At 43.9% G+C, this 24584-nt stretch overlaps 1 protein-coding gene across 4 annotated transcripts in view; it reads left to right on the forward strand.

Annotated features, from left to right (window-relative positions):
* The window catches only part of PREX1 (phosphatidylinositol-3,4,5-trisphosphate dependent Rac exchange factor 1), a 230694-nt gene that overhangs the window by 111909 nt on the left and 94201 nt on the right, over positions 1-24584 (forward strand). For 3 of the 4 annotated variants that reach the window (XM_075011780.1, XM_075011781.1, XM_075011784.1), the window contains exons 6-7: positions 12981-13142; positions 19130-19263. In XM_075011780.1, coding sequence (XP_074867881.1) covers positions 12981-13142; positions 19130-19263 — 296 coding nt within the window. Of the gene's footprint in view, positions 1-12850; positions 13143-19129; positions 19264-24584 lie in introns of those variants that run through there. The other variant, XM_075011782.1, reaches the window with a different exon arrangement.

A 24584-nucleotide genomic window follows, 5' to 3' on the forward strand; every position in this document is an offset into this window, starting at 1 on the left:
AACCCCTCAGCTGATGGCCGCCATGGCGAACCCCGCTATTTCGAAGTTGCGGGACGTGCAATGACTACACGGTCCCTACTTTGATGTTGAACATCGAAGTAGGGTGCTATTCCCATCCCCTCATGGGGTTAGCGGCTTCGACGTCTCGCCGCCTAATGTCGAAGTTAACTTCGAAATAGCGCCCGGCACGTGTAGCCGTGACGGGCGCTATTTCGAAGTTAGTGCCGCTACTTCGAAGTAGCGTGCACGTGTAGACACGGCTTAAAAGTAAAAAAAGCAACTGCCTTGCTTCTCTAAAGAAAAGTCCCTTCATGGGTAATGAAGTAAGAAAATGTATGTTCCAATCAGGGCTCGGGAAGCGGCTTTGCTAGGCATTATGTTGTAGTGCTGCTGTATGTCACAGAATACCATTGTACTAATCCCAAATGCATGAAAACTATCACTGTCTAGGTGTGGACTTCTTGTCTTTTTCTTGTTTTATGAACCCACTGTTTGTTTATTTAATATTATTCTATTTCCTGTTAATTTGCCTTCTGCTCATCCCAGACACTTGACTAGCCTTTTCAGGGTCAGTTTTTCAAAGTGTGCCTTCCATTTATGCATGTGCAACTGTGCACACAGCCAGTCACTGCATGTGCTGTTTTTCACGTACCATGGATGGGTGCAGCTTTTATGATTTACATACGCTGAACCTGTTTTGTTTGCAAACCAAGTGTGAGCCGAGTCCACATCAGGTTTGCATACACAAGAGAGCGTGAACAAAAGCAGCAGAAATGTAGGTCAAAGTAAGACTGCTATGAACATTGCTTCCTTCCTGGTAGCAGTAGTTGAAAGAGGACAATATCCTGTCTTACAGTGTCTCCAGTTCTGGTTTATCTTTGGCCATGAGACTGGGTATATCTCATCCATGTGAAGCCAGGTTTGAATGGTATCTCAGCTCCTGGTATCTAGATCTAGATATATAGATACTTAGATTTATTTGTTTATGTGGGCTAGGTGGTGAAGGACTGGGTGTCTGCTCAGTCTTTGAATTTACGCTAGGACTGTGAGCAAGAGTACTGAACGTGGAAAGATGGCTGCTGAGGTATCTAATAAGGTCAACAGGCCAGAAGAAGGAAGAATCTAAAATGTGGTTGGTTTGCATTCCAGATCAAGGACCTTACTAATATTTATGCTTCCTTGTTTCCACATTGTGGCTGGTTGTTTATTTGGCTCCCAGCTGTGTTTATCAGAGAGTTAAAATCCAGCATAGTGGAGACTGAAAATCTGAAGTTCCTTGACCTCCCTGGAGTTTCCAAAGGGTTCAAAGCCCTGGACGCGCACAGGAGAGTAGGGACTGGATTCTTACTTCTGTTTTGCTTCTCTTTGCAATGTACAGGAAAGTTCCTCCTCATGGGAGAATCCACAGTAGGCGCAGAGGTGGCAGAACTGGCTTTTATACCTCTCTTTGTATAACACAGTGAGGACATTCTGGCTATGGATGGTCAGAGCAGCTAGTGCATGACATCCCCTAACTGGGGAATGGTCCCTGGACTGTTTTCACCTGTGTGCAGGGCTGATTAGAGAATCAGGGATCTCATCTGATGCACCTAGTGGAAAATGGGCAGAGTAGCGAACTGAGTCTTAAAAGAGAAAGAAAATTATTGCTTCTCACAGGCCTTTGGTTCTCCATGCCTACGTTTGCCCTGCTGTCTTGCTCTCTCTCTGCCTCCGCCTTTTCTTTCAACTGGGTCACATACTTGGAGTTTCTCTCAGACACTTCAATGCCTTCTGCTTTTCTGTCCACATCTGGTAAGTCTCGCCTGCTGAGTCAGCCTGTGCACTGCTGACGGGGCTGGTAAATTCCTAAGTCTTTGGAAAATAAGATACTTTAGCATGGATTTCTACCAAGCGGTGTAGATCTATGCAGACCCTTACCTATTGTCTCACAAATAGAAGTCTGCATTCTATTTTAAAAGCCCACCCCTGTATTAGAACATACACTGTTAACTATTAAAGCAAATCTTGAAACCTCAGCTCCTTCATTCAGAGACAGATGGGATATGTGCCACTGTTTAAATACTGTGCACATAGTTGCTATGGAAACATCTCAGCCAGAGACAGACAGTTTTGACTGTCAGATAGCAGTTCTAGCGATATGATGAATTTTTGGCACCCTCTGACTGTCTCTTCTCTGTAGCTTGTGGTGCAAGGCACTCAGTGCCAGTGATCGGTTCTTTGCCAGGAGACGATACAGCCCATGATTAGAATTTCCATAGAGCCAGTTTTTCCTGCTTTGTTTTAATAAAGAATGTGTTGGTTTACCAATGGAGAAAAGGGAAGGACATTGGAATAGGTGCTTCTAAGCCACAGGTTCTAATCTAGCCCAGCTGAGCTGCAACCAAAGGCATTATTATTTGTATGACAAGTTGGGTCACAGAGATTCTCTTGAGATTGTCACCTGATGGTCTGATCATGCCACTGAGCCCACCTACCTGCCCTCTGGGTGCCTCACCACCCTCTCCTGGGCCAAAAGCTCTGGTCTCCCCAGCAAAGGCACAGGGTTGAGGTTATAGCCCACAGCAGAGCCATACAGACAATGGCTACGTCTACACGTGCAGCCAACATCGAAATAGTCTATTTCGATGAATAACGTCTACACGTCCTCCAGGGCCGGCAACGTCGATGTTCAACTTCGACGTTGCTCAGCCCAACATCGAAATAGGCGCAGCGAGGGAACGTCTACACGTCAAAGTAGCACACATCGAAATAGGGATGCCAGGCACAGCTGCAGACAGGGTCACAGGGCGGACTCAACAGCCAGCCGCTTCCTTAAAGGGCCCCTCGCAGACACAGTTGCACTAAACAACACAAGATACACAGAGCTGACAACTGGTTGCAGACCCTGTGCCTGCAGCATAGATCCCCAGCTGCCGCAGAAGCAGCCAGAAGCCCTGGGCTAAGGGCTGCTGCCCACGGTGACCATAGAGCCCCGCAGGGGCTGGAGAGAGAGCATCTCTCAACCCCCCAGCTGATGGCCGCCATGGAGGACCCAGCAATTTCGACGTTGTGGGACGCGGATCGTCTACACGGTCCCTACTTCGACGTTGAACGTCGAAGTAGGGCGCTATTCCTATCTCCTCATGAGGTTAGCGACTTCGACGTCTCGCCGCCTAACGTCGAAGTTGGTGCCGCTACTTCGAAGTAGCGTGCACGTGTAGACGCAGCTAATAAGAACAGCTCACACAGCACCCAGCTGTACAGCTCCAATGGGATCAAAACCCCACATAATTTCATCTTATTGTGCATACAAGTTTTACACGGAGCAAGCTCAGAAGTTTGCCCCCTTTATCAATGAGAGAGAGATATACACAGCTGTCATCCCCCACCCCCCAGGTAACAATGAATTACATTGGGTTTAATAGTAAACAAAAGTGATTTTATTGAGTATAAAAAGTAGGATTTCAGTGATTGCAAGTGATAAACTAAAGTTACTAAGCAAAATAGAACAAAATACTCCAGCTAAGCTGAACAGTCTAAGAAACTACTGCATGCAACGTCTTACCTTAACAGTAGTTTTAATCATTTTTCTCACAAACGAGGCAGCCTCCTAGGCTGGGCCCAATTCTTCTACCTGTTCAGTCTTAGTTGTTTACAGCAGTCACCTTGATGGTAAGCTGGGGTGTCTTGGTGACTCGCAACTTCCAACTCCCATATTGTCTGGGTCCCTGCCCATAAATAGATTTTTGCCCAGGGCGGGAATCCTTTATGTTCAACTTCAACCCTTTCACCCCACCCAATATGGAAAAAGTACCACATTCAAAATGGGTTCCAACATCAGGTGACCTCAGCACATGTCTTGACAGTACCAACCATCATCCAGTCCTACCAGATGACAGGGCTGCCAATGGCAGTGGAGGGAGCAGCTGCCCCAGGGCCTAGTGATTTAAAAGGGCCTCTGTCTCCCTGCTAACAATCACAGGACTCTATATTGAGAACTACACTCATTGGGAGTAAGAGCTGCTGTGGGATATCTAATCCCTGCACAAAAACAGCCATTCTCTCCCCTCAGTGTGGTTATATCAGTGAGAGCAGAACGTGGGGAAACGGTGACCATGCAAGTTAGGTAATCACACCCATAGGTGCAGGCCTGCCAATGGAGGGGGACAAAGGGGGCAGTTTCCCCAACGCTCAGCATTTCAAAGAGGCCCAGAGCTTTGGCTGCTGCTGCTGACACTACAGCAGCAGCAGCGGTGGTAGTGGCTGGAGCTCCAGACCCCTTTGAAGCACTGTGGCAGTGCTGCTCTGGGAGGTTCTGGGGGTTGGGAGGGGGCGGCCCGTGGTCTGAGTGGTGCTGTTGGCTTCTACCCTTCGCCCCACCCCTTCCGGGGGAGTAGAGCCGAGCCTCCCTTCCAGTTTGCTCCAGGGCCTGCGGTGGGTGTTGGCCCTGTGTCATAGGCACATTCACCTCTCCTCCTCTACTTGATATTGTATAACAACAATGTGTAGCACATGATACTCCACACTCCCTGCAATCACCTGAACACTGTGATGGCATGCCACAAGGTTATGAACGTTTCCTGTTTTATGCATATTACGTGTAGGAGTTATTGTGTATCTAGCTACACATTTACCCTCAAGGTCCAGACCATTGTTTCTTATGCGCTCCATAAAATGCACAGCTAGAGTGAAAATCCAAGGTGGTAATTATGTGCTGCCTCATGTGACAGGAGAGACATAGGTCATGAGAGGGAAAGAAGGACCTGGAGGCAAAAGCTGAGCTGTCAAACTCAGAATGCACTTGAAAGGTAACACAGGACAATGAGGCATATGTAAACCCTGATGAATATGGGGCCTGAATTTTGAAATGAAAATTAATGAGGCCAGTGGTGCAGATAAAGAGTGGGATGGAAAAATGCTTCCTTCCCCTACATTCCCCTCAGAGTTGTTTAAAAGAAAAGACACATCTAATTAGCCAACATTTAATGTGTTACCATCTAATTTTCCCACTTCAGAGAGACAACGGGATTGTATTTGGGTTCACAACGTTGCATCAGATGTTTAAATTAATTCCCCTTTCCCCTCTCAGATGTTTTAATTCATTCCCCTAAATTGAACTGAAATTTTAAAAATGTGTGTTGATAAATGTATGACATGCTGATCTTCAGGAACACCATTCAATTTGAGAATCCCACCTATGCATGAAATAATTCTATCTGCTAGTTCCACAAATGATAGATAAGATTCCCATCCATGAAAAAGAAAAAAAATATTTCTGGCATTTACTGATCATTCACTTTGTGGATTTTATAGCACTTTGTGTATAATCCGTGCTAGTGTTTCTCCCACAGTTTGTGAGAGTCCTTCATAGATCAGGAGCGGGGAGAAATACATTTAAAATAGGATTATAAAATCATATAAATTGGCAAGCAGACTCAGGGACAGAACTACAAACTGAAGTAAACTTTAATGTAAAAAAGACTAAATTTTAAAGGTGACAGTGCATTATTATTATTACTAATATTCCAGTTACTTTAAAGTAATAGTGAATCACACAACAATTAAACGCATAGAATCATTTCCATTCATATTAGGTTTTGTTGCAAAAATATAGTTTGGAGCTGAACGATTAATGCTTGTTTCCAAGTAGGTTAGAACAGGAAATCTGGTGTCTTTGTTCTCTTTATCTGTTGTCGTAAGCTTTTCAACATGCAACCCACAGGATCCCTACCTTTAGTTGTATTTTACACATGCACTAGTTTGTTGCGCAAATCTAAGCAGCCTGGCAGGCGACCATTTGCATTAGCAATAAAAGTGCAGTGTGAAGATTCCAGTGTGGAAAATGTAGTGTATGGTCCTAAATATGAGTGGTTCTAGAAAGTATGGAGGAGGAGAGATGGAAATATTTTTATGTGGATACTTGTCATTTTCAGTTGCAAAGTATGTGCTCAGCTATCAATTTATAGTCTACAGCCAGAGATAATTTGATGGGGGTGAGGGTGGAGGCTGGCAGAGTCTTTAAACAAAAGATGAGTTTAGCTGAATTACATCCTTTCTTCTAGGAAGTATTACAGCTGAGTTTATATTTGAAAAACCTCTTATTTCCTCTGTCTAAATAATTTGCATTGTTCTTCCCTTCCTTTAAAACACACATTACACTGAGTCGTCTTCACCCGGTCTTAGTTTTAAGTTGATGGGATATGCACAATTAACAAGCACATGCTTTTGTCTGTTGAAAAGTAACAGAGGGATAGCTGTGTTAGTCTATACACTATCAAAACAAAAAAACAGTCCATTAGCACTTTAAAGACTAACAAAATAATGTATTAAGTGGTGAGCTTTTGTGGGATAGACCTACTTCTTCAGCCCATAGCTATACCAGAACAGATTCAATATTTAAGGCACAGAGAATCAAAATTAGTAATCAAGGTTGACAAATCAGAAACTTGGCCACACCCGTGATTAAGTGGTCATCCGGCTAACGAAAATCATGCCAGATTGTGGAGTTTGCCAGATGAGTGTTCCAGATTAGAGAGGTTCAACGACTCGCATACTGGAGACAAATTGAAAATCAGCATCAGGTAGAGAAGCTGTATTCAACCCATATGATCACAGCTGATGCGCACAAGGTGCTTTAAAAGAGAGGCAGCATCTTGTGGGCAGAGTGGAGTCAAATTGTTGGGGCACTATGGGAGAATCTTGCACTGCTACTGCTCATAACTTATTTGTTCTCTGAACAAAGAGAAGGTATGATTCTGCATGTATAAATGTTGGCTAGCATCTTTCTCTAGCACCAAACCCATTAAAAACAATGAAAGGGGAGAAAATAACAGACATACCCATATATTTTAAAGAAACTCAGAACCAGCCTTAGTTGGACAAACTTCTCTCAGAAAGGCCTAGCAATAATGAGGATATGCAGGACTCAATTCACCCCAGCTTTGCGCCATGTATGCCATCAGAATAGTAGCATCCTACAGTCTCTGCGTACGTGCAGTTGCAGAGGTATAAATAAGGGCCTAAGGTGCAAGGCCATGAAGCATCAATACCCTGTATTCCAGGGTTGTCAGAAAGGGCTGGGTTCTGGCATTAGGCATGCTAAAAAACTGAACAGCTTGCTGCTTCCTCTGTGTGAATGCTGTGGGCCAAAACAAAGAGAGAGACTTCTTTCTGTGTTAAACATTTTTAGAAGTTTTTCAACATTAATTGTACTTCACTACATGAACAAAGCCAAACAATAATGTAATAACACAGTACTTAAAAGCTTGAGTACTTCCTGTGCAAAAGGAAGGTTTTATGAGAAGAGAATGGTACAAGCCAATATGAATGTTGAGAAGCAATGTCAACAGCCTAATTGTTCACTGTATATTGTCACAGATTCACGATAGTGACAGTTTTCTGCTTTTGTTACAAGACAGTCTAACAATATTGTATCATGCTAATCCTGCCAAGGCAGATGCCTTATCATCAGTGGTATTTCAGTGGCCCATAATTTTGTAGCATCTGTGTGCCCCTTACAATCTTTAATACATTCCTCCATGTAGCTACCCAGGAAGCCTCCCCATTTTATAGATGGGGACCTGAGCCACAGAGACACTATAAAGTTTTTTTCACAAAACAGTAATGTGCACTACAAGAGTATAATTTCTGAAGTGCACTACTGTGTTGCACGTTCACTTGTCTGTGTACGTTTGTGATGCACACTAAAGGTCACCTAAGATAGTTCACTGGTGCTAAAGGTGCTTTAAGGTAGTGTTACATTTAAGTGTATTAGAGAACCTTTAATGTGCACCAGGCCACCTGGACCAATTCATGCTCAACATGTTAATGAACTATAGAAATCATGCCCCTGTAATGTGCATTACCCCACCTTGTAGACAGGCCCTGAGTGACACATCCATGGTCACAGTGGGCAGCACAGAGAACTGAGCCCAGGTCTCTGAAGTCCCAGACCAGTACTGTAAGCACTGGACCATCTTTCTTCATGACACACTGATACACATAAATGCTTGAGAACACCAGAAGGAACTTGCAGGAGGAGCCCCAGAGGAAGGAGCACATTCCTGTCTGTCTCCCAAATCTCAGGATATTTAGCAGTGCTCTGGCTGCGGTGCTTTGGGTGGCGTGTCTGTGTGGCCATGCACCTGTGAAAGTGATGTTGCAAGACATTGGAGGAGTGTGTGAGAGAGCTAGTCCTGACAGACCCAGCAGCCACAGTTTCCACTGTCATCTCAGTTCCCTTAACAAGGGGAGGGGTTCATTCCCTAATTTAAGTTAAAACAATGCATTTGAAATGATAATCACTTTTCACATGGAAGACCTAAATCCCAGGTCCCTGACAGAGACGACAATGGCTATTGGAAAAGCTCAGGCTTTTCAGTTCCCTGGTGGAGGTTTTTCGGAGAGCTGGTGTATTTTGTGAATTGGTAAGGACTCCTGTGTGATTGTATGTTTATTATAAGCTGCAGCCTTACTTTCCCCCTGCAAGATCAGTTGCACATAAATGACTATCCGCCAGGCATTTGGCAATCCTTACTCAGGCCAGGTAAAGTATATATGGGTTTAATGGACAGGAGGACAGTCCAGCCCATGGTCACTGTCCTTTGAGTGCTTTGCAACATGCTGTCAAATGCTCTCAGAATTTGCTCGGAGCATTCATATATCCATTGCTAAAATAAAAATCACCTCACGGCTTTTCAGAAGTCCTGGGCACTGCCCTTCCAGGGGAGATACATGTCAGAGTACAGGCTCAGGAAACTCTCAGTTCTTGCAAGTTTGAATGGGAGTGGCCTTCTGCCAGTCTATGGCAAGCCATTCTTTTTTACCCATACGCTGGCTGTGGAGTCTGATCTAAAACACAGGCAGATATTCTATTGGAAGAGGAAGAATTCTTGCTTCTGTTTAGTGTGATGGCTTATTGGGAGTGGCGAGCTGTTTTCTCCACACCTCGGTGGTATTTCACAAGGGCTAGCTGTATAAACTGCATTGCTGTTGACATGTACGTTTCCAAAGCAGTCCCTGGGACTTTGAGATGTGAACACCTTTTATGGATTCGAATGGGAGTCACCCAGTAAAACTAGCATGCACCACTTCGACTAAGTGAGGCTGTGTGAAATGACTGGAATGCATGTCGTATTGTCCTCTCTTTTTTTGAACACTCACCTCCTGCTTTACCTGGAGCCCACTAGAAATAAGAACATCCCTCCCATGGGATCTCCTTCTGTAATTTTTGATTGACAATTATAGGCAGGGTGAAAACTGGTCAGCCAGTGCTTTTCCCTGTTGCATGTTTTACGCGGTCTGTAAATCACCCAAAAGTTTAAGATAATTAACTCTGCTCCCCTAATAGGACTCCTGGTTGTCAGTACAATATATTCTGCTCCATCACCCGCCTGACAACAGCCTTTGTCCATTACCACTTATTTTCAGGAAGGAAAGTCTGTAGTTGGGAGTAAGTTCCCAAAATAGGTTGTTCCATACATGATGTAAAAAGAGGCTCTGGGTTTGATGAGCTTGAAAAAAAAAATCCAAGGGAGTGAAATTCCTGAGTTTATTCTTTAAAACTATCTGTTTTGAAGTGGGTCTGTCCCACGAAAGCTCATCACCTAATAAATTATTTTGTTAGTCTTTAAAGTGCTACTGGACTGCTTTTTTGTTTTCATAGTATATAGACTAGCACAGCTTTCTCTCTGTTACTGTTTTGAATGTTATGGTTACTTATTAATACAAATATATATATCTCCTCCTGTACAAAGACGATCAGTTTTACTCATTTATCTGCAGCACCCAATATGTGAGACCAAGAGAGAGATCCCAGAAAATGCAGTACCCGTGTATCATGATTCTCACGAGAGAACAGTAGTTTAGCCTCGTGGTGTGAATTTCATTTTAGAAGGTTATGTAAAATTGATTAGTTAGTAAATAAGTAATGAAAGTACTTTACACTTCTATAGCATTGGATCTTAAATGGTTTCTCATAAATCAATTAATTAAGCCTCTCAATATCCCATGTGAGGTAGATTCTATTATCTTTATTTTACAGTGGGGAAAACTGGGTACATTGATTAAATAATTTACCCATGGTTATATGAAGAATTTAGGGACAATGACAAAAATGAAACCCAGACTTCCAAAATACTACTCCTGCTTTATAATATTGTTATTAAATCCTTAATACTGTCTGAGAGTCTTTTCTTAAATCTTAGCTTTGGGTCTCTTCTTTAATTCTTTTCTTTCATGTTCAATTTTACCAGTTTTAAACATATCCAGATATTGACTCATGAACTTCCATATTGTGTCTTAGGTACGTATCTGCGCCCACCTTGCTTACCCTGGTAGCCATATAGCTCAGTGGTTCTGAAACTTTGGGTCAGGATCCCAAAGTGGGTTGTGACACCATTTTAAGTGGGGTTATTAGGGTTGGCTTAGACTTGTTGGCAGTCAGGGCCAAAAACAAAGCCCAAGTTCCACTGCCCAGTACTGAAGTCCAAGGGCTTCAGCCCCAGGCAGCAGGGCTCAGGTCACAGGCCCCCAGCCTGGGCTGGAAACCTGAGGTTCCCCCCCCCCCCAACCCACTTGGGGTGATGGGGCTCCGACAGGCTCAGGCTTCAGTTCCGCCTTTTGGAGTCACATAGTAATTTTTGCAGTTCGAAGGCATTTTGGTGCAATTCAGTTTGCCACCTCAACACTTCAAACTCTTAGAAGTATTTTTCTTCACAACCGCCCTGTGGAGGAGAGTGTGTTCTTGTCCTCAGTTTACAGATGGGGAATTTAGGCACAGAAAGGATTAAGGGTAAGTCAAAAAAATCAACAAACAAACACACTAGCCCTCATGGAGGTCCTGCTCCTGCTCGGGCTGGTCCTGAGGCTCCAAGACTTTGCTCCATCACTAGGTTCCAGAGCCTGAAGAGAACTTCTAACCTGTTGTTTTTAGTAACAGAGAGATAGCCATGCTAGTCTATAAACCATCAGCAGCATGAGCTCTGTGAGCCTGAGCTGCTTGACCTGAGCTCTGAGACTCACTGCTGCATTTTTTGCAGTGTAAACATAGCTTATGCAACTTGCCCTCGATCAGGGGTGAGCCAGCTTTTTATGTTGGGCCCCACTTTTCGTCCCTACAATTAGCAGGGTCTCCCCAACTTGAGGGAGGATCCCAGGAAGGGATGTGGGAGGTGCTTGGGAAGAGGGTACTGCAGGGGTGTGCCCCCACTCTGCACGCCCCTGTCCTAGATCACATGAGAAGTCTGTGGCAGAGCAGGGAATTGAAGCCAGGTCTCCTAACCAATTGTCCATCCTAGAGGGAAGGCCATCAGCCTGGGTAGGGTAGCCCCAAAGGGACGGTTCTTAACTCTGGCAGCCTGTTCTGCTGTGCCAGCACTTTGGTTCACTGAAGCCCCCTTAATGGAGATGTGGAATGAGGCAGCTCAGCTGCAGTTTGCCATTCCATTGCAGAACTTAAAAACAACCATGTTCAAAAGAAAAAAGAATATAGAGGGAAAGTGAAATATTCCAGCTGGGCTAAGAATGTGGATTTTAAACACCATATTATATATCAAGTGGAAACAGCTAATCTTACTCAGGGGTTTTTAATGGCTATTTTATCCAATTGAGGCTGGCAATAAAATAATATTGGTCTGAAAAATGATGAATTATGAGTTGACAGTGGTTACGCTATTTGCCAAACCCTCATCATTGGTGATTATTGTCAGGTTCCAAACTATTCCCATGGCTGTGCCCCAGCAGCTGGGCTACTCTGATCTGAACCATGTGAGTTGGAGTCTCCTAAGAATTCTCCACAGGTGACAGTCTGCTCATATTTATGTGAATCTGTCCAGACAACATGTACTGATTAACTACACTTCATCCAGTGAAGAACTGCTGAGGTCTTGCAGCTCTCTGGGTCCTCTTTTGTTCCTGCCCACCCTAGATTGTTTAGTATGGTTTTCCTTTCTGGGACACACCTGTGATCGCTGTGTGTTTTGTCTGGGGGGCCACAAAGGCCTTTAGCTCATTAGGGCTATCACAGTGCTGTGTGAGTCAGGACTTTTTGGTTGTGCCCCTGGCTAGCTCTGTGACCACTGGTCATGTCACCTTTTTTTTTTTTTGAATTGGAGATAGACATCTCCTAGAACTGGAAGGGACCTCAGGAGGTCATCTAGTCCAGTCCCCTGCCCTCTTGGCAGAGCCAAGCATCATTCCTGACATCTAGTTGTCCCACTCCTTAAATGGCCTCCTTAAGGATTAAACTCACAACCCCAAGTTTAGCAGGCCAATGCTCAAACCACTGAGCTATCCCTCTCCCCGCTTAATCTTCTCTACCTTGAATTTCCCTGTGGAATAACAGGGACAATACGGTCCTGCCACCCAGAAATGTTGGTAGAATTGATTAATTAATGCTGTGTCCTTGCACAGTGCCTTCAGCCCAGGATTTCCCAGTGTTACTATCACTACTGTTCATAGCATTGCACATGGAGATACCTAACCTCTCATCTGCACATGCAGGGCTAGATTTTCGAAAGAAAGCAGCTTCTGTAGGTTACTGAGGGCTGAGCTGTTTTGAAAATCTGAATGGTCGATCCTGGCTTTCACCACTGATGTAATGGGAGGTGCACAGCTGACTTCAGTTGAAAAAGGGTTGTCATTCAGACCAGGTCTGTTTGCATATGTGCAGCGGGAAATGATTTGTTTTTCTATGTAATTACTTAATGCAATTAAGCATGGTTTTTGTTAGCACCAAACCCCCATTGCACAATACAACATGCTTTGCATATCTTTCCTCTTTTGGCATACTTGTCAGCAGGCAGTGCCTGCAGTCATTTAGAAGCACTGATGTCTGCTAGCATTCCCACCCTGACTGACAGCCTTTCAGAGACCAACATGCACAGCAACACACATACAATTTTCTTCAATTCGACAAGCGCCTGAGTGCTTCTCTTACCAACTCTACTCAAATCCCATGCTAGTAACCAGGCCTTTCACAAGTCTACCATTTCCCTTTTTAGGAACTAGCTAAGAGGACACCGTCTAAGCATCCCGACCACCCAGCAGTCCAGACTGCATTGCAGGCAATGAAGACGGTCTGCACCAATATCAATGAAACCAAGAGGCAGATGGAGAAGCTGGAGGCCCTCGAGCAGTTGCAATCCCACATTGAAGGATGGGAGGTATGCTGGCAGATCAGTGGGGCTGCTCCCTGAAAGGAGCTAATTACATGGCATAGCCCAAAGGGCTGGGGTGTAATGATTCACAGGGTGTACAGGGACCTCTGTATATCTTATGTGGTGTGCAAATGCACTTAAAGGTGTGGGTGGCATTACTTAGGGGGGTTTAGAATTCACTGTTTTGGTTAGGAGCGGGAGCTGTGCGTCACTGGTTTCATGAAAGAAGGAAATTTGTAAGATTTGAAGGAATTTAAAATGGAAATCAGGAGATCTTATCTGAGGAACACAGAAGTCTAGGGCAGTGGCCACTGCTGAGAGGGATTCCGGGGTAGAGATGCCATTGGCTAGATGCACCTGCCCTGCTCTATCCTTGCCCCTGCTTCAACAATGCCCACCTCTCCTCCAGCCCTGCTCTGTCGATGCCCCACCCTCCCCCTGGTCCTGCTCTACCCATGTCCTGCCTCTTCCTTCGGGACCACCCCCGCATTCACCAGCAGTGGTGCAGCCCTGATGGTGAGTGTGTGGTGGGTGGCGGTGGTGGATACTGGGGTGCGCGTGACCCCCGTGCACCTCCACACATCACCCCGGGTTCTAAATTCCTCTTCCTACAAGTCTTGATGTTTCCCAGGAGTTTTCAAAGTTAGTCCACCTGCTGTCATAAAAATCTTCTGACCCTCTGCCTTCTCCCCCCTCACAAAATGACAGCAAGTGAGGGGCTGCTCTGTCTATATTTGGTGCAGTTAAGAAAGTCGTAGAAGGGATTCTAGTGATGTATTCATTAGCTGATGCCGGGGACGAAACACAGAGAAAGAGAGAAAGATTGAGAGACAGAATGTGAAATTTGGGGGAAAGGGTGACCTGGAAGGGAGCCATCCAGTGGCAGATTCTGGCAGTAGATTTAATTTAAAAAAAAAAAAAAGTTTGTCAGTTTCGCAATTGGATGTTTTTAGCCCAGGCCAAGGGATTAGCAGTCGTGGAGGCTGGAGTGAGAGATAGAGCTCATTTTTACTCCACCACAGGGAGCTAGTGGTGTTAAATGACTTCTTGGAGGAATTGGCATGGGGAGTTTAGTACGCCTGATGTTTAAAATTTCCAGGCTGAGTGCTGCCTGCTAAGAATTCCATCTCTGATGACATCTTTCCGGAGGTCAAGTAAACTTCCTCATGTTCAGACTTCTGGCTGTGCTCCAGGACTACTTTTTTTTGTTGTTGTTTGTTTCTTTTAAACCTGGCTCATTTTTCCCCTGAAGGATGTTCTTAGCCTGCAGCTTAAGACATGGAAGCAATACAGATGTGCAGTGGGGTGGTTTTTGGAGAGCAAGCTAAGCACACAAAGGCATAGAAAGCTCAATATATCAAGGCTCCCAGAAGTAGTTAAAGCCTCTACAGGTCTGATGATGAGTTGGGGTCAGTTAGGCATGTCTTGAACTGTGAAGCCTCTGTGGCTACTGTGCCAGTGTCTGTGATGTGAGATAAACCCCTCCCTTCAAACTGCTCCTGTTTTCTAAGGGCTTAAATAATGGACAGTAACACTGTGGGGAAGAGCAGAGTTTGTGGTCTGTTTATCTGCACTGTATCAGTTTATCTTCACAAGAATACCGCTAAGCCCGCCAGTCTGAAAGCTCAGAAGGGGTTTTCACTAGCAATAGGCCATGAAATACATTTCTGAGGCTCCTACTGGTGCTTTGAAGGTTGACGTACCTTTACATGTTGCAGAAAGATACCAATATTGACCATGTCATTTCTTCTGAAGTACATGTGAGCACACTGGAAGCTGGTTTGTAATTCGTTTCCCTGGGCTTTCACATTGGCAGGGTCTCACAACATGATGTCATGTTTGAATAAGGTGGCCACCGCTAGCAGTGAGAGTGCCCAGATGCCATTCGCAAATCTGAACCATGTCTTCAGTTACATTTCACAGTTGGTTCCCAGTGCTCTCAATCATTGGGATCGTCCATCTGCTGGACTATAGGCAAAAGAGTTTCTTTTAACAATGCAGTGATATCAGCTGCAGTGTTGGGTGTGGAAAGAGAAGAAGCATGGAAAGATTTTCCTCTCATTTTCTCTTAATCTTTTGATCACAGTGTTGTGTTTAAAATACGACTTCTTCCCTTTGCAGTGGTGTTGATGTGGCACCTGAAATGTTAGCTCTCTGCACCAGCCATTCTAAATCAGCAAAGCCCCCTGCTTCCCGCAGGCTTCATCCGCAGCTTGTACATTGTCAAATAGGCAGCAGATATCACCTCAATACAATATTGAGCTTTTTTATGTTTACCAAGGAACCCACACGGCTATCTGGAGAATCTGAGGGCAGCTCAGTTTAAATTTGTTGATTTCAGTTTAAGTCTGCACACTTAATTTGGGGGGAGCTCAAATGGCTGTACTAGGTCAGACCAAAGGTTCATCTAGCCCTGTATCTTGTCTTCCAACAGTGGCCAATGCCAGATGCCCCAGAGAGAATATACAGAACAAATATTCATTGAGTGATTCCTCTCCTGTCATCCATTTCCAGTCTCTGACAAAGAGATGCTATGGGCACCATTACTACCCATCCTGGCTAATAGCCTGTGATGGTCCTAACCTCCATGAATTTATCTAGCTCTTTTTTGAACCCTGTTAAAGTCCTGGTCTTCACAACAAGGAGTTCCATAGGCCTACTGTGCACTGGGTGAAGAAAAACTTTTGTTAATTTTAAATGCACTACCCATTAATTTAATTTGGTGACCCCTAGTTCTTATGTTATGGGAACAAGCAAATAACTTCTCCTTAGGCACTTTGTCCATACTTGTAATGATTTTATAGACCATCCCCCGTAGTCTCCTCTTTTCTAAGCTGAAAAGTCCCAGCCTTTTTAATCTCTCTTCATACGGCACTACTTCCAAACCCCTAATCATTTTTGTGGCCCTTTCCTGAACCTTTTCCAATGAGAATGTAACATTTTTGAGAAGAGACGACCACATCTATATGCAGTATTAAATAAACCACGGCAGATTTTTTGCCTTCATTGCCAGATGTCAAAGGCAGGGGTCCTCCAATCTTCATTCTATTTGCCATCTACACTGCCAGTGTGACATCTTGTTTCTCCCCTACTTCCTCCCTTTTCCTTTGAAAGGTGTCGGCCCATGCTCCCATCATGTCTTCTTGTGCCTTGTCTATACTGTAATCACTGTTCCCTGTAAGCTGAGCTGTTGGGTAGCCGCCCAAGAGAGATTCAGATACAGCCCAGCTGATCGGCAGAGCACTCACAGCTGCCCATAGCTGACAGCATGCATTTCTACTGGTGGTGCACAGTTTCACATGCCTCAGTGCAAAAAATAAAATGCGTTCTGCACATGGATGGAAAAAAATAGAGGGACCATTGACTGTAACCCTTGTGTACCTTCAGTCTAGGTTAGCACTAGATACTATTTTTATTTTTAAAAGAATTTTTTCAGTTAGGCCTCTATTTGCAACATCTTTAACAAGTGCAGGAGGGTCCCCACATTTGCGAACTTAAGGTTGGCCAATTCAATTATTCAGGAGCAGCTGCGAGTGGGGGCTGGGTATGTGTCATGATTCTGGAACTCAGCGATCTCTATTGTCTGAACCAGCTGGCCACTTCACTTTGTTAACAATCTTCAAAATAAAGAACATTTCATTTTGGGGCAAATCTTAGAATGTCCCATATAACGTTTAAGAAAATGAAACATGTCAGGAGACGAAATGGAAATATTTCCAACAGTTCCTGCTTAGTGTTAAAAACAAACATACAAAGTCACAGATGTGTAACACATGAATGCTGATATGCATACACAGCAGTCTTTGAATAGTAGCTGCTTCCTTTACTAAGCTCAAGCTTGAAAAATGCAATACAGTTGTAAGGAGTGGGGTTGGAAACCTGTGGATCCCAGCATAGCTCAATCCTCTAGAACAACCAGGGCAGTATTGTGTTCAGAAAGTCTGAACTCTTGTCAGTGATGGCTTTCAAATAGCTTGATAGCATCACATAATACCACAGAGACCTCAGGTCACCCTATAAAGAACATCATGGGGAAACTTTATCCTTGTATGCCATTTAAACCCATCTGGAATGGATCATCTGCACAGGGGTACATTTCAGCCCTTGTGCCCAGATGTATCTGCAATCTCAGTGGGTCTAAATGTGTTTCACAACATTGTTGCAGGGGTTTGTGAAAATGGTGTTAATAAATTCTTTGCAAATTAAGCGGTAGAGCTGATATGTTTTATGATCCAAAGTGATGTCTCTTTTCCAGTAAGACTCAAGGTCAAATTATATAATGTAGTTCCTATTCTGACGTACTGCCCAGTCTAAAAAAGTCACAGCTACACTAAGATGTATTTTTCTTTCTAACTAAATTAGAAATGCAAAAAGTGTTACTCACAGAGTCAGACAGAAATGAAATGCATTACCATTGCCTCAGTGTTTTTGTTGTAAGTGTATCCTTGTTAACACAGAGTAAATTGAATCCCTATAACTAAGCTGAGCAGAATTCAGTGTTTTTTCATAGTTTTGACAGATAATATCAATGTTTATTTTAAACATTTCTTCTATTTTTACCATTTTAAATTCTCACAGGTGCAGGAAACTTTTTTGAGGGGGTGAGACAGTGGGAGGGTCAGATAATAATTATGTCCTGGTGGTGTTGAGATTAAACAAGTTAAAGGTGTTCAACGGTTTAAAACACAAATGGTCAGTATCACCTGTCCGAATATACAAAGTAAATAATTTTGAATAAAGTTCTCAAGCAATGCTGCTTATCTAGAAGTTTCAATTATCTGTAGTAATATTTTTCATCAATTTGTGTGTATGGTGAAATTGATGTTTGCCAACATCTTACTGGTAAAGATTGAATACTTCCAAGCCTACCAGTATCTGTGAAATAACACTAAACCTAGGAACATAGGGCTAGATCCTAGGGATTGGCTAAACTGTCCTTGGTTCAAGCTTAGTGGGGAAGGAGAGGTGGTTATAGTCCCTGGAATATAGGACTGGCTGGAACTGATTCACCCCTTAGTGCAAGTTAGCACATCCCTACAGCTTTCTTTGTGCCCAAAGGGAATGGCCATTAAGGTTTTGTTTCACCAGCTCTGAATCAACCAAGTTCTAGGGCACTGCAGCAATACTGTGTACAGTGGTACAAGGAGAGGATGGTCTGGAACCAGCTACAGTGTCCCTGTAGAGGGAACCTTTGAATAGTTAGCACAGCCATCTTTGCACTCATGGACTGTTGCAGAACACAGTCTGCCCACAGAATACATAACCGTATGATTTTCAAGGGTTTGTTTCTAACTTGGACATGTTTATTGAGAACTTGTGGAGGGAGAGCAGCGATCTGTGCTAGGGGGCAGCAGCACTGAGGAGATGGATCTCTGGTAAGTCCATCTTCCAGAAAGATGATTAATAGAGAACTTGACAAAGCTGCAGTAGCAAACCGGCTCTGTTGCCCAATCTTTAGGCTACAACTTCTCTCATTTGCAATACTGGGCAAGCAGTCTGCGTGATGGTCTGGAGAGAGTATATACACAGGTGGCAATACAATAGTTGTTGGGCTTGAAGGGATTTCTGAGAAAGAAAAGGTCATGAACTTGAAGAGGGAAATCTTATGGTAAAGAAGGTTTTCAATAAGGGAGAGGTCAGTATATATAGTTACATTCCAAAATTAAGAAAAGAGTAGTTTTTCCATTTCACTTGTGCAAAGTTCACTATTCAGTAGCTGAGATTAAGAGCTAAGCAAATAATTGGTTTTTCTGTTCAGTGGCAACTCCAAATATGATAGAACTGTTTTCCTTCTTTCTTTCTATTCTCAAAACTATTTGCCAAATCTGATTCTGATTCCTAAATAGTTTAAGTCAACCTGAAATTGCACTTTTTGGGAAACAAACTGCCTCTCTGAAAATTTTTACCCAGCCCTAGCTGGGCAGGTGTGATATGCAAATGAACCCTGGGAAAACAAAAGGTAAAATAAGTAACATTGTTTCTCTCTGATTTAGGGGTCCAATCTGACTGATATCTGCACACAACTCCTGCTCCAAGGGACTTTGTTGAAAATCTCAGCAGGAAACATCCAGGAGAGAACATTCTTTCTGTTTGATAACCTCCTGGTCTACTGCAAGCGGAAATCCAGGTGAGCTCCAGAGGCATTTGTTAAGTTTATAAGAAGGGTAGCTGTGTTAGCCTCTATCTGCAAAAACAATGAGAAGTCCTGTGGCACCTTGTAGACTAACAGATTTTTTGGAGCATCAGCTTTCATGAGCAAAGACCCACTTCATTAGATGCATGCATGCATCTATAAGGTGCCACAGGACTTCTCATTGTTCTTTAGTGTATGTCCTCCACCAGGCAAGAAGCAGCAACCATCCATCTATGCTATTTCCCATCTGCCTCTAGGACTGAGTGACAGGTTTATTATCTGTTCCTTTCATCTGCTTTTTACTACTGTTGTCCATTCAGTCCCATGGATGTACAAAGTGCTGTACACGAGGATAGGTTTGCAGAGTAACAGAGTCCCTATTCTGAAAACTGTAGTCTGAAGACATGAGTTCATACAGCTCCCCAGCATTCACTGGCAGGTTGTTCCACACCTAACAGGATCACCTGAAAGAAGACTTGAAGTAGAGAGTGGGTGGAGGAGTCCAGAATGAATGGAATGTGACAGCCGCCAGAGTAGAGCTGGTTAGCAAGTTTCTCATGGAACAGTTTTTTTTGTTTTTTGTTTTCATTTTGTTTTTTGGTGTAAAATGTAGATTAATTGCAACTGCAACATTCTCTAGAACTCTGTCAGTTTTGATGAATTTTCACTGAAATATAGGTATGGGGACCATGGAATTCTGCCTGATGGTTTGTTGGGGAGCATGGGCTTCCAGGGTCCATGGCTCTAGGGCAGCATTTCCATGAAGACTGCTTAGATTTGGGGAACCAGGGCTTCCATGGTCTATGGCAGTGGGGCAGTACCTTAATGAGGACTGCGCTAGGCAAGGGATCCCAGGGTCTTTAGGTTCTCAGGCACAGAGCTGTATGCGTTATTTTCCCTTCTTTTGCTAGTAATACTAACTCTCCTATCTTGCCACCTTATTGCCCTGTTAATATTGACCATTATTACTGATGTAGCATTCAGAGTGTGCATGGCTCTTCACGGACAGTGTTACCTGTTGCACCTGCCAAAACCAGGACTTTATGGTCTTGCAACATCTGGTAAGAACATGGATGTTCTTGAACCGCCCTAGTGGGAGGAAAGCCAGAAGCTGGGAGCCCGGTTGCAGGGAGCTGGCAGCCCGGCTGTGCCAGGAGCCCGGCAGAGCTGATGTCCACTGGGCCAGTGCCTGGCAGGGGGTTGGAGCTAGTGTCTGGAGGGCTAGGGCTGGAGCTGGCATCTGCAGGCCTGACGGCAGCCCGGCAGAGACCAACATCCAGGGCTGAGGATCGTGGCAGCCCAACTGAGCCAGCAGCAGTGGGGCCAGCCAGTGCGGAAATAGAGCCATCATTTGGGAAGGGGGCAGTCTTGGGGGTCTGAAGGCAGGGGACCTCCCCTGGACCATCAATTTCCCTCATTTGGGATAGGTCAGACCCCTAGGGGGTCCGGATCAGTGAGGTCCAACCTGTACTGCAGCAATTAGTCCACATTTTATTGACTTAATCCTCCTTTCAGTTTTCAGTTCTTCCTTCGTGGCTCTGATCTCATTCCCACACTTCTCTTAATTTTCTGTTGCTTCCTCGTCCCTTGCTTTTTATTTTATCCCCTCACATGACCCTCATCAATTTTCTCTATTCTTCTCTCCACTGAGTGTGCTAATTTTCCCCCTTTACAAATCAGTCCTGAAGGAAGGCTCACACTCAGAATGTTGCATCTGACCTTTCACCGCTCCATTTCTGCCTGCCTAATAGCTTTCTCTCTTTCTGCTTCTCTTTGTCGTTCAGGTTGGTACAACCCCTCCCCCATGCACTTTTCCTGGAACACTAAGTTTTGGGAAACAAAATGTTCCATTGCCTTTTAAGCCAGTGTCTGTGTTTTTGTACAGCAGACGTTACTGAGCTGCCCTGTACTCTGGCTTGGGACTGGCTGCGCTAACTCCTTGAATTCCCCCAATGGATCGGTGCTGTTTGTCTTTCTTTATTAACGTACCACAGACTGTCCAAATCTCCAAAATATGATTTCCATTAAAAAACAGAGTAGTCTATGAAGCCTTTGGGCATTGCGTAATATGAAAGATCTATTTAGGGACTAAAGGGCTGCTTTAATTTTGGATATTTCCCTTGTCTAGTTGCTATTCATAACCTAGTCCTGAGTGGCAATGAAAGTCTGTGCACATGTGATAGTATTGTGCGTCAGCCAGCGGCATAAAAAACAAGTGACACATTAATGGAATGCAGATTCTGTGAGGGTTTGAACTGTCTACAGCAGTGCCTGGCTGACAGTCCTCACATGATGCTGATCTTATTTATGCTGATTTTAACTGGGCTGACTTCACATGGCTTTAATCCTGATTTACTTCAGTGTCACTGAGATCAGAATCAGGCCCACAACTTTCAGTAAAATGTCAACAAGAAAACAAAATGCTGCTGCTTTTTTGGAAAACATGGGGGTCTCACTCTGATTTGAATCAGAAGAAGGTTTGTTGAGCTCCATGCAGTTACATCCATGTAAAATGAGTTTTGAATCAGAGTCAGGACCCAGATTTTTACATACAGATTTGATACATATCTCATAGAGCTGGGAGGGACCTCAGGAGGTTATTGAGTCCAGTCCCCTGCCCTCTTGGCAGGACCAAGCACAATCCCTGACAGATTTTTTTTTTAAATCTGTTTGCCCCACCGTGCCTCCTCCAGGATTTAGCTTACAACTATTGGTTTAGAAGTCCAGTGCTCAAAACACTAAGCTATCTCTTCCCCACACATTTAATGGGGCTCTAGCAAAGTCTGACAAAGGGATGACACAGGTTTTCAGGGCTGAGTATTGTTCTGTTATGTTAGAAGCAGCTTCAAGTGCTGTTCAGATTGCATCCTGCTGTCAGGAAGAATACGCTTCATTTGGGGAAATGGGCTGTCTATCCAAAGGTCTTCATCAGGGCTGTCTGGAGACCTTCTCTTTTGGAATCAGCTCAGTCCCCTTCAGGAAATGATCTAACACCTCTAAAATTTCAGCCCTTGTCAATCTAATGGAATGTAAATATCTGGTCACTACCAAATTCTATTTATCGCCAGTTCTAGTTGGAAAATGCAAGATAATGTTCATTTTTTTTTATAATTCTCCACTGCCCCAACCTCTTGACACCTGTTTTTCATTTCAATGGAAATTCTCTGACTAGTTCTTTTTATCGCAACATTATTCATGTCTTTTGGGCTCCAGGCAAGTCATGATGACCACCCATTAATGTCACAGTTTGGGTACCTGCCATCTGAAAATACGTTCATTTGACCAAGTTTGCCTTGCTTCATTTAGTGGGCTGCTTTTCAAATATGAGAACTAATGAAAGCACAGCAAGTGTGGGCTGGATAGTTTTAGATGTATTCTGTGAACGAAGATCTAGGACATACCAACCAAAAGGGCTTTCCTGGATTTTTGATAAGACACTTTGACAAAGACTCTGTAAATTCAAAAAGGGTACTTACTCTGATGCAAAGTCGCATCAGTGGGGCTCTAAAGCCAAACACTGTTGGTACGAATGCAACATGCAGAGACTTTCAAAATGCAGACAGCAAACCATGTAACACTACCCCAGGGTTCAGCACCCCTTGGCACGCAGCCCATCTAGGTAATCTGTTGATGGGCCATCAGACATTTTGTTTATGTCACGTGTCTTCACGTATGGCCCCTGGTAGCTCCCAGTGGCTGTGATTTATCATTCCTGGCCAATGAGAACTGCCAGAAGTGGCAGCCAGCACATCCTTGCAAGCTGCACCGCTTGATGTAGCCCCATTGACTGGGAATGGTGAACCGTGTCCACTGGGAGCTGGGGGGGGGGAGGGCAGGGGGAGCAGTTTATGCCTGCAGATGGTCAGTGTAAACAAAATAGCTCACAAGCCACAAGCCTGCCAGCAGATTACCCTGATGGGTTGCATGCCAAAGGTTGCTGACCTCTGCGCTAGCCTCTGTGTGTTTCATTGCCAGCTAGGAACTCAAAACGGAAATTCTGAAAGTTTCCAAAACTGTCAACCAAGCAGAGGCCAAATTTAACATTCTACATCAAACTCATGAAATAGGAGGTTTCATCAAAAAACCACGTGGAATTCAGCTGTGCCCACTGACATTTCCGGCTGGTTCAAACCCACAACAAAGTAAAACTCAGAGAGGTCAAAATGCTCATTAAACCTTGCAAAATGCAGCTGTTCAACAGCTCTTTTTGCTATGCTGAAAACAACATTGTATAATAGAATAATTAAATTAATATGTTAAGTGGTCAGGTCCCTGTGAAAAGCGAATTTGGAACAATATGGGTGCAGTTGGCATGGTGGGTTATTTTATGTTAATATATCTCAAACAGAGCAAAACTATTGTTTCTAGTATTCATGAGATTTAAAGCAAGGGGTTTGTTTTTAGCTATACTTATTTATTCAGTCAAAACAAAAAAGCAGTCATGTAGCACTTTAAAGACTAAAAAAATAATTTATTAGGTGATGAGCATTCATGAGACAGACCCACTTCTTCAGGTTATAGCCATCCCAGAACAGACTCAATATATAAAGCTCAGAGGTCCAAAAATTGTTATCAAGGTTGACAAATCAGTACAATTGTTATCATTGTTGACAAATCAGATAGAAGAGCAGAGAGAGTGAGGATGAGGGGGTGAGGAAGTGTTAGGTCAAACATCAAAGTTTGTGAAAGAGTCCTTATAATGGGTCCTTATAATTGCTCTCGCTGTTCAAACCATGTGTTATTGTGTCGAATTTGAATGTGAATGTTCGTTCCAAACATTCTCTCTGTCGACGGTTGTTAAAGTCTCTTTTCTGCAGAACACAAACTCTCAAGTCTTTAACAGAATAGCCCACTCCATTAACCTGCTGGCGGACAGGTTTGTGTATTTGGAGATTTTTGATGTCTGCTCTGTGTCCATTTATTCTTTGCTGAAGAATGTGTGCAGCCTGCCCTATATACAAAGCATGTGGGCCTTGTTGGCACATGATGGTATATATGACGTTAGTTGAGGAACAGGAGAATGTGCCCATGATTCTGGAATTAATGTGGTTAGGTCCAGTGATGGTATCTCCAAATGTTTATTCAGATGGGCTGTGTCTACATGTGCCACTTCTTCCGGAAGCGGCATGGTAAAGAGCCATCCAGAAGATGCTAATAAGGCACAGCTGTAAATTTGTCGAGACTCATTAATGTATGGGCACAGGGTTCAGAGTCTGGAAGAAGCTCTTCTGGATTCCAAAATATATGTGCAGACACGCAGCCCATGGGGTCTTCTGAAAGGAAACCCTCCTTCCAGAAGCCCCTTCCTTCCTCAA

Source organism: Carettochelys insculpta, chromosome 17, assembly GCF_033958435.1.
Source record: "Carettochelys insculpta isolate YL-2023 chromosome 17, ASM3395843v1, whole genome shotgun sequence".
NCBI lineage: Eukaryota > Metazoa > Chordata > Testudines > Carettochelyidae > Carettochelys > Carettochelys insculpta.